Consider the following 10,287-nt stretch of genomic DNA (forward strand, 5'->3'; position numbering starts at 1 on the left):
TCACATACGCATGCTCGAATATGAATGTAAGCCTTATCAGAAAAGGCAGAGGGATTAATTTCACTTGCTACATTGAAGGCGACGTTGCAAGATTGCTTGGATGAGTTTGACGTTTCTTAAGACGGACGAATTCAGGTTATAGAACAAAGAATGCATTCGGACTTTCGGAGAGGACTTTTGTAATAAAAAGTTTTTGTCAATTAAATAAAAAAAAATTAAAAGGTAGGTAACTTTTAAGCTAATTTTCTTTAGTTCAAATGTTTACCGTTTTCGAGATAATCTATGTACAGCCGGATTAAGACTATTTGATGCCTTAAGCAATGCACGCCTATGCCCCCCCCCCCTATCGATATTTTAAATAAGTATTTATGACGACGAAATATTATATTTATGAAATACGATAGAGATTATGGGGAGGCACGAGCGAGCGGATTTTCAAACAGCCTTACCTTTTATGTGCTAACAAAAAAAAAATTGTTGCTGTTTATGGTGCCCCCAAGACGTGATGCCCTAAGCAATCGCTTAATTTGCTTATATCGCTTAATCCGGCACTGTCTATATATATAAAATTAAAATAATAAACTGACTAACTGACTGTTGATATATCAACGCACAGCCCAAAACGCTGCACCTAGAGACCTACTTTATGCCCCTGGTTACCGAAGTAGACGCAAGACGACAAACGAGTCCAAACTCGATGTGGTCGTGTCGTTTATCACAGAGTTCCTATGGTCACCCGCTAGCTTTATCATCAGATCAACTCCATGTTATAATAATACTAGATGAAAACCCGGCTTCGCTCGGGTAATATGTAGACTCATAATAACATGTTTGAAAAAATTTTTTTGCCAGTGTAAAGACTGTCGTACTTATCGAAAAATCTGACGTATACTCCCATGCTTAATATTATCACAAACGTACTTTCACAGCTAACCTACGTATCGGTATTATTCTCTAGTAGATATTTGTCCTAAATCTTATTTGCCCAAATAACTATGATGTCTCTGTCTCATAATCAAAGAAATTAGACCTAAAGGGCCCCATATACGGTACGATTCGTCTGTACGATTGATCTGATGAAAATCGACGAATCGTACCGTGTGTGGGGCCCTTATGAGGTCACAATGGAGAACGAAATGCAAACCTGTGACACGTGATGACGTGACACTAACGCCACTTTGATGTGATGACTTTGATTGACATGTTTACTTCGCAACGCCATTATATACTTAGTAATTTATTCAAGTTTATATTGAAAATACTCGATAATCCGAATTTTCCGCCTACAAGTTGTCGACTCGGATTGACTATTTTTTTACGCTCTTCAATTTGATGTGCATTTCGTTCGAGTCTACCGTACCCCTTGACGAAATTATTAATATAGAAGATTGCATTGTCATCGGATTTAAGTATACATGCGTGTAAAATTTCAGCTCAATCGGTTGAAGATGTCCACTTCAAATTTGAGTTGAAAGATTCCACCCGAGCAAACATAGTTACATTACACTGCAAATAAATATAATGCTTGAATAAGTTTTTGTTAAAAATTTAATTTTTAATACAAGCTTTTTTGCCGAATGTACTTTTTGTTGACTGTACTTGAATTGTCGTCTAAACTACATATCTGTACCAAATTTCAAGTCGGTACTATTAACTATTGAGGAGTTCCCTCCTGCAGAGACGATTCTGACAGAACCACCAAGTTGTCACTACCTGATTATTGTATTGTCACCAAATTTACATAAGTATGCCAAATTTCAAGTCGATCGGACCACTGGAAGTGGGTCAAATTTAGCTTCCAAGATTTGACCCAAACAAACAATAAATAAATAAATAAGCAAACAGGGCAAGCTACAGAAAAGCTTCTAAAAATATCGCCGAAATGTAAGCACTTGTGCAAGTATTTCGAATAAAAAACAATTTGAATTCTCATCCTCCTTGGTTCTGGCTGTTTGCTTCTAAAACCATTGCCAGCGCACGCCGCGCGCAGCTCAAAAAAAAATTGCAGGCTGTCTGTCAGCACAGTTCATTCGCGGGAAATTCGGCGGACTTCGTATGTTGTGTAATTAAATAATAAGAAGCTCCACTAGTGTGAATAAATTGTAAACTGTATTATAAACCTTGTAAACAGTTTAAAATACTTAGTATGATTTTTTTAGTGTAAAAAACAATAGGTAAACATAGTGATTCATACGGTGTAGATTTGGCGAGCGCTTTATCAAAGTTGGCTTCATTGAGGTTTGTGGTTCATAAATTGCTTTATTAATTTTGCACAAAAACGAATAAACCACACAGTCAGACAGTCAGTACATTATATTATCGAAGCTTTATAAAACATAATTAAAATCGCAAACTTCAAGGTAAATATTCAAACGACATAGCTACCCGTTGCTAGGCGACTCGGTAAATAAAATAGAGTGACGGCAACTCCACTACACTTTTGTTCCATGTTCTGTTGTTTATCTGTTTCGTTTTACTGATATGCTTTCCTGTGCGTGTGACAAAGACAAGGCATTTGTCAATGTTGTGGAATTCTGGCAACGTTTATCTTTTAATAAGCAATTTAGAAATGGCTTTAAAATTAATTTAAATCAATATTTTTCTCTGATTATTAGAATTTAATAGAAAAAACAACAAATACTCGCTGAAAGTATGATATTCCATCAGATTTGTTCCGTTTTCGCGAGTGATTTTTGCACTTTTTAAAGACGCACGTGGGCATCGTTACGCTTGCACTGACAACAACGTACTGAGAAAAAAGAAGGCCACATTTACCAAAGTGGCGCTCATTTGGCTCGGATATATTCGGACGCGCGACTGTGGATCTACAGTTTAATACATCAGTGGGTATAGTATTTCCTTGCATCTACAGTCGAGTGTCAAAATATGTACCACAGACTTCGACTCATTCCGACGTACGTAATAGGTAAGGCCGTGGTAAAATATTTTGATAGGGTTCGAATATGCATATTTTTGCACGATGGTACGCCCTTGGTCCGTGGAGTCCTAGCGCTTTGAAGCTTTTTAAAGAAATAGCTGAGAGTTTAATACACATAAGAATAGCTATTCAAAGAGGGAACGTTGCCAGTATTTTCGGATAACCTTGCCTAACGGGGCTTATAAGTTTAGGACAGTTTTATAAATAGTTATAATTTAATCGTTAATCCCTCCCTTGACATGGTGGTCTGGCATGACCAAACTTCTCTCTAGCGCAGAACAGATTGGCCTGGCGTAAAATAATTAGGAGAGCCGACCCCACCTAATGTGGGAAAAGGCAAAGAGAAAGAAGAAGCTAATTTATTTGTAAGGCGTAAATGTGGCCGGATAGTCTGCTTGCCCAAGTAGTCGACACATCTGTACTGTACTTACTTGGTCTCTTGCAGTATCTGGTTGGTGTGCTGTGTGATAACCCCAGAGAAGGTCAGCGCCTGGCTGATGCTCTGCCCGATGGCGTCTTGTGAAGATATCACCAGGTTCTCCACGGACTTTCTCCTGCAACACAATATAAGGGTCAAGAGAACGTATCATAGACTTCGGTTACGCGCACATTCTGGCGTCAGCTCAGTCCATCATTCTGGTTTTTAACCCCCGGCGCAAAAAGAGGGGTGTTATAAGTTTGACCGCTATGTGTGTCTGTGTCTGTCTGCCTGTGGCACTGTAGCTCTTAAACGGGTGGACCGATTTGAATGCAGTTTATTTATTATTTCAAAGCAGGTTTTCCAGCGATGGTCCTTAGACATGTTTTATCAAAATCGGTTCAGCCGTTTTTGAGATATTGAACTTTGAAGTGACAATGTCGGGGGTATTCCAACTTTTTCTTGGTTAGGTTATTGCCTTCGCTGCCTGTCGTTAGTCCGTCCGTCTGTCTATCGAAATTCAAATTCAAATCATTTATTCAGTAAATCATTTTTTTAAACTACCAGCGCTTTCGGAAAGACCATCACTGCCAAGAAGAACGCGCCGCAAGAAACTTGGCACAGAAGCCTCGTCTAACGCACTCGGAATCACAATCGTTCTCACCACTTCTTTCTGTCACATGGTACAGGATGAGGGTAGGGCGGATGTACGATCGATCTGATGAAAATCGTGACGATTGATCGTAAAGAGCCATATCACTGTCGATTCATCGTTACGATATTCATGATTGCATGGGATTTTGTTGCGATCTCCGACATCGTTTTCGATGAAGTATTCGTTTCGATTGGTCTGAAGCGACGGATCGTACAGACGAATCGTACCGTATATGGGGCCCTTTAGTTAGAGAATACAGCCTTAGGACTGTATCTGTAATACTATACACTCTAGTTTCGCATCTGAGTTTTTCACATCTCATTTGCGAAAATACATTTGAAAACCACAAGCTTTAGGTATTTACAGTGAAGGAAACACCGTGATGCGACCTACACAATGCGACCACACTAGGGCTGAGCTGAGCTTTATTTTCTGAAACTAATTCGAGAAATAGTTTTTTATAAAGTAACGGAGTACCTAACAGTTTCGTGCCGAAACAAAAAACGAATCTTGATCAAATCTTTTGTCTTATTTTATTTTGCGTAAAATATGTTACGCCAAATGAAACATTCGACTACATGTACATGAATATTGGTATAACTACCAGTTAGTAAGCGAATCATTGTTTAAACGTTCACTTGTCTGTCAAGCATTGGTTGCTGTACAATTATTTGTGAAGAGTTTATTTGCCAAGTAATAATTTGGGAAATGTAATGTAACTGTTTGGAAACAGATATGTCATTTTTCTTTGATGAAACCAGTTTAACCCCCCAGCCTATGGTAAATCCTTACTGAGTAAGTTATCTGTCTGTTACCTCTCGACTCTTACACCGTTTTAGATGAAATTTTGTAAGGAGACAGCGCGTTGATGGGTCCCACTGAAAAACAGCGTTGTGGCTTGCCGCAACATTATGCTGAGTGGGTCCCAATTTATACTATTCGATGTTTTTTTTAATTATTATTTCATCCTAACGTGTTTTTTCTGTGTATCGAATATGTGTAAATAAATGTCTCTCTCTCTCTCTCTCTTGACAACGAGTGGACCTCGCGCGGTCTTCGAATTTCCGAGTAGGGGGTGAAGGGGGGTGGAGAGCGCCGCATCGCTAGCATGCAGGCAGCGAGTGGTCCACTCCACTCGCCGTCTGCGCGTGGCAACCTCGCGAGCGAGGCGATCCGGTGACGCTACGGAGTTGATGTATTGAGCGCATGCCCATACAGATCCATATGAAGAATACTAACCGCTCATGGCGAGGTGGTGCTGGTCGGGTGCCGGGTGGCTGTAATGAGCAGCCGTAGTTGCAGGCAACAGCTAGTACCCACTAGGTACCCACCGAATATAACATGTCAGAAAGTAGGTATGTTCTTGTTAATAATGATGACACATACTTTTTCAAGCTTGCTGATGAGATCAGTGACCTTTTAATCATCAATTGTGAGTGGCGTCAATAACAATTGCATACCTAGTCTTAGTTTCCATAGAAACAAATTTAGAATAAGTAGGTACATTGAACACCATCAAAGCTAATTTTAAGAATATCATCATCATCAGAGAATTTTCCATTATCTTGATATCAGATGGTACAGTACGATTACTTGGAGTTAACACTTGACAGATGGGCGTGCCTTCAGTCAATTTTCAACTTGGAGGTCATACAAATAAAATAGTTTTTACATAATCTGTAAACGTGGGTAGCGGTATACTAAAAATGGCTTTATTTGTATGATGTCAAAGTTTAAAATTGACTGAAGGCATGCCCATCTGTCAAGTGTTAACTCCAAGTAATCGTACTGTAGTACATCCTCAACTCCCAGGAGCTAAAAAATAGCTTAGCTTAATTGTGTTATATACATACCTTGACTATGAACCTTGAATATAATCTGGGGGCAAGGTAGTGCCCCTGTCAAGTCGAGCAAAACAAAAACAAAGGCACGCCCATACCATACTTTTCTCAAAGCCATTCAGACTATTTTCAACATATTTATTTACTGCCTAGCCTACTGCCCATAGTTAGTAGGCTAAGTTTGTATGTTAGTTGGAGCAAATTTACCAACAGTATAAAAAAAGACATTTCATGTTATCTTTAGAATGTGATTAACCAACGCTTTAACCAAGAAAAAAGAAAACTTAATTAATTTCAAGCGTCTGTACTGGTTGATTGGGAGACAATCTTCACTCACGCTAACTAACAAGGTGTTAGCATACAAATACATCATAAAACCCATCTGGACATATGGCATTAAGCTCTGGGGACCTGCCAGTAACTCCAACCTGAAGATCCTACAAAGGTTTCAGAACAATGTCCTAAGAGTGATCTCACATGCACTGGTTTGCCAGAAAAACAGAGATACATGTTTATTTAAACCAATTTTAATCAATTTTATTTGTAGACAACCAGATGGCCAAGTGGTTAGAGAACCTGACTACGAAGCTTGAGGTCCTGGGTTGGTTTCCCAGCCGGGGCAGATATTTGTATAAATAATATGAATGTTTGTTCTCGGGTCTTGGGTGTTTAATATGTATTTATCTATATAAGTATGTTTATTTGTTGCCTAGTATCCATAGTACAAGCTTTGCTTAGTTTGGGACTAGGTCAATTGGTGTCGAGTGTCCCATGATAATTATTTATTTTAATATGCCAAGAGTTACAGAGGAGATCAACAAGTATTGCACTAAATACAAGCGACGGCTCCAGAAGCACACAAACCAACTTGCCAGGGACCTGATTGACAAAAGTAGTGACACATCAAGGCTGAATAGATGGCAGATGCTGCAGTTAAACCAGAGACACTAGAAGGGTCTCTTTGCAAGTCAAGTGGGAGGACTACCCCACAAAAGTTAATAAAATTCAGACTATCTGGGCCCGATTGCATAACAAAGTACAAGCTAATATTATTAGCGATTTTGTATTGAAATTCACTAATAGTATTAGCTTGTACTTTATTATGCAATTGGGGCCTGATTATGGTTGATTGCAGATTAAAAAAAAAAGGTATTGTGGTGTGTGGAGAGTTCCATAGATTAATGAAAACGATGATATGAATAATCAAAACCAGGAAGCTAAAACACTTTGTTTCTTTTCATCTGTTTTAAATCCAATTTAACTTTCAGGAAACAAAATTTCCAGATAAAATGAATCAACATGTAAATTGGCTGCTCATTTTTTCAAACTTAATAATCAGGAGGCTGAATGGAAACTGTTATCTTGACTGCTGATATCATTACTTGGTAATATGTTACATCACACAGAATTTATTCTTAGTCACAATTTTCTTTCAGCGCAAAACCTTTTAATTGCTTTAGACCATTACTTGAATGTTAAAGGTGTAGTACGGGTTTTATAAATACAAGTCTGTTAAAGTTACCACTTGAAGGGCAGCGATTGATCTAAGATCTCTCAAGGAAAGTTTATTAAAGCTATAAAAATAAAAAAGTACATTTATGGCCGAACTTACCTTGAGGTGTCCACAAAACATTTATCAGGAAACAGAATGACTGGGTCTATGAACAACATGCTGTCTAATTTGAATCTGTTTCTAAACAGATTTGTGACGGTTGGCCTCTCATAAGAGCTGAGATCCATTGTCTAGAGTGCGAGTCGAGCGATCACTGCAGTGATTAGTTTACTGACGCACCGAGCGCTACATAGACAACTGATAACGGAAAACCTAATGCAAATAGACTGAACTTGACGACGCAAACACCACTACAAGTGCGTGATCCTTCTATAATTAGTAAATAAGCCCGAAAAACGTCAATAACACTCACATGGATATAGCAATATTGCGGCTGTCCAGCTCCGAAGTAGTCATAGTAACTGTGTTTTAGTGCACGCTCTAGTCAGCCACTCGCGAGCTATTGTTAATAGCAACGTTTTTTGCTAACATCATCCAGATACAAGAACTATGTCCACAAAATACAACAAAAATACTATTGACTGCATTGACAATTTGACAGAACTAGATCAAAGTTGCCATACTCCATACCTGTAAAGTTTTAAGGTTTTAGGTCTCCTGTTCACAAACTTTGTAACTTATACGTTTGCTTTCGAGTCATCCACAAACACTCCATCAGGAGACGGTTACACTGTCAGTCTGTCAGGTGTAGTGACCATGCACGTTTGTTGGTTTGATGCACGTCAAGTAAAATAGTGAAATCCATAGTAGAAAAAGTAAAACGCAAGGTTTCGTCGTAAACACTCAACTAATGTCATGTCATGTCAATGTCATTGTCATTATTTCTAAAAATCAACACGATTCGGCCGACCGACCACGTGAATTTATTTTGAAAACTGCAAATAAATGTGTTAAGTTTCGAATAAAATTATGGCTGACGAATCAGCCTTTGATAAGAAGAAATCACATCGAGCTAAACATGCGGGCCGCAAAGCGGAGAAGAAGAAAAAGAAGAATCAGTTAGACCAGTCTAACCTAAGTGCTCGGCAGCGGAATCCAAAGGCTTTTGCTATTCAGTCGGCTGTGCGCGCTGAGCGACAGTTCAGAAGGAAAGAGGATATCATCGCGAAGAAGCAGCATATTCCTCAAGTAGACAAAACACCGCTAGAACCTCCTCCGATCGTTGTTGCCGTTGTGGGGCCACCGCGCGTCGGGAAGACTACAGTCATCAATAACCTGATCAAAAGCTTCGTTAAAACCAACGTCACAAGCATCAACGGGCCTGTGACTATAGTAACTTCTAAAAAACGCAGGTTAACGCTTATAGAATGCAACAACGACGTGAATTCTATGATCGACATCGCGAAATGTGCAGACTTAGTTCTGCTGCTGTGCGACGCCAGTTTTGGCTTCGAAATGGAAATATTCGAGTTTTTAAACATATGCCAGGTGCATGGGATGCCTAAAATCATGGGTGTGTTGACGCATTTAGACATGATAAAGAATGCAAAGACGTTAAAGACTACTAAGAAAACTCTGAAGCATCGCTTTTGGACGGAAGTTTACGCAGGAGCTAAGCTATTCTATCTTTCCGGTATAGTCCATGGAGAATATTTACGTAATGAAGTTAAGAATCTGTCTAGATTTATTTCTGTGATGAAATTCAGGCCGTTAAGTTGGAGGATGACACATTCTTATGTGCTGGGTGACAGGATGGAAGATGTAACAAATCAGGAGGCAATAAGAAAGGATCCGAAAATCAGTAGAGATGTGGTGCTCTATGGTTATGTGAGAGGAGTGCCTCTGATGAAGGATTCTGCAGTACACATTGCAGGTAATTGTGCTCTAATATTATTAATTATAGGTTTTCCTCATGGGTTCACATAATAATATATTGGTTACTGCCATGTTTACCCAAAATAAATCAAATAGATTAACATCTAGGCTATTTATTGATGTAATAATATCTTAATCAAGCATCCAGTTCTTAACATTTGAATCAGACAAACTTTGTTACTAATTTTATGACGAAGTTTTGGGCAGCAGCTAGCATTATATTAAATACACCCCTTATTTTCAGGAGTTGGAGATATGAAGATCAGTGAACTCTCACACTTACCAGACCCTTGTCCACTTCCAAGCAAAGAGAAAAAGAGACATCTCATGGAAAGAGAGAGACAAATCTATGCCCCCTTTTCAGGTGTTGGAGGCATTGTGTATGACAAAGATGCAGTATACATTGAGCTTAAAGGTTCCCATTCACACAAAAAAGAAGATGAAGAAACGAATGAAAAGAAAGAATTGCTTAAAAATGTTGTTGAAACAACAGAAACTGTTGATGAACAAATGCAGGAATCTGGCTTTAAATTGTTCAGTGGAGGAGCTGTCATATACCCAGATATGATTAAAGATGATGAGTATCTGCAACATAATAATAAAGCACAGCAAAGTTCTGATGACTCAGATTCAGAAGAAGAAGACAATGACTCTGATAATGATTCTGGTATTGATCAAAGTGAAAAGGACAGCACCAAAGTTCCATGGGATAATGATTCAGCCTCTGAAAAAGGTGATAATTCTGCTTCGGAAAAAGAAGATAATGAAGACGAAAATAAAAGTTCTGATGATGAATCGGAAGTTGTAGATTTCAGCTCGAAATGGAAGGACAAACTTAGTGAGAAAGCCACTGAAGCATATTTTGAAAGACAGAAAACTTCCAAAACATCATGAGACTTGTGTATGGAGAATTTTGAATTGGGAATAAAATAAAGATAAAATAGAAGACTCAGATGAAAGTGATGAAGAAGAGATGGTGGTCTGTTTAAAAGGGTAACAGACACACAGAAAAAGAACACAAAGAGAGGAGACTTTGGATGTTGATGA

General features: G+C 38.7%; 2 protein-coding genes across 2 annotated transcripts in view; one reads left to right on the forward strand and one right to left on the reverse strand.

Moving 5' to 3' along the window:
* The window catches only part of LOC141436518 (protein Aster-B-like), a 34,098-nt gene extending 26,125 nt beyond the window's left edge, over positions 1-7,973 (reverse strand). Inside the window, exons 1-2 of the mRNA XM_074099519.1 lie at positions 7,778-7,973; positions 3,370-3,492 (exon numbers count right to left, since the gene is read on the reverse strand). Coding sequence (XP_073955620.1) covers positions 3,370-3,492; positions 7,778-7,821 — 167 coding nt within the window. The 5' untranslated portion in view covers positions 7,822-7,973. The remainder of the gene's footprint in view (positions 1-3,369; positions 3,493-7,777) is intronic.
* A 251-nt stretch (positions 7,974-8,224) lies between these two features.
* LOC141436519 (ribosome biogenesis protein BMS1 homolog) lies at positions 8,225-10,284 on the forward strand. Its single transcript, XM_074099520.1, is given in 4 exon segments — positions 8,225-9,238; positions 9,485-10,166; positions 10,168-10,211; positions 10,214-10,284. Coding segments are annotated over 4 exon segments (1,701 nt in total). The 5' UTR covers positions 8,225-8,334.
* The last annotated feature ends 3 nt before the right edge of the window (positions 10,285-10,287 follow it).

This window comes from Choristoneura fumiferana, chromosome 16, assembly GCF_025370935.1.
Source record: "Choristoneura fumiferana chromosome 16, NRCan_CFum_1, whole genome shotgun sequence".
Taxonomy (NCBI): Eukaryota; Metazoa; Arthropoda; class Insecta; order Lepidoptera; family Tortricidae; genus Choristoneura; species Choristoneura fumiferana.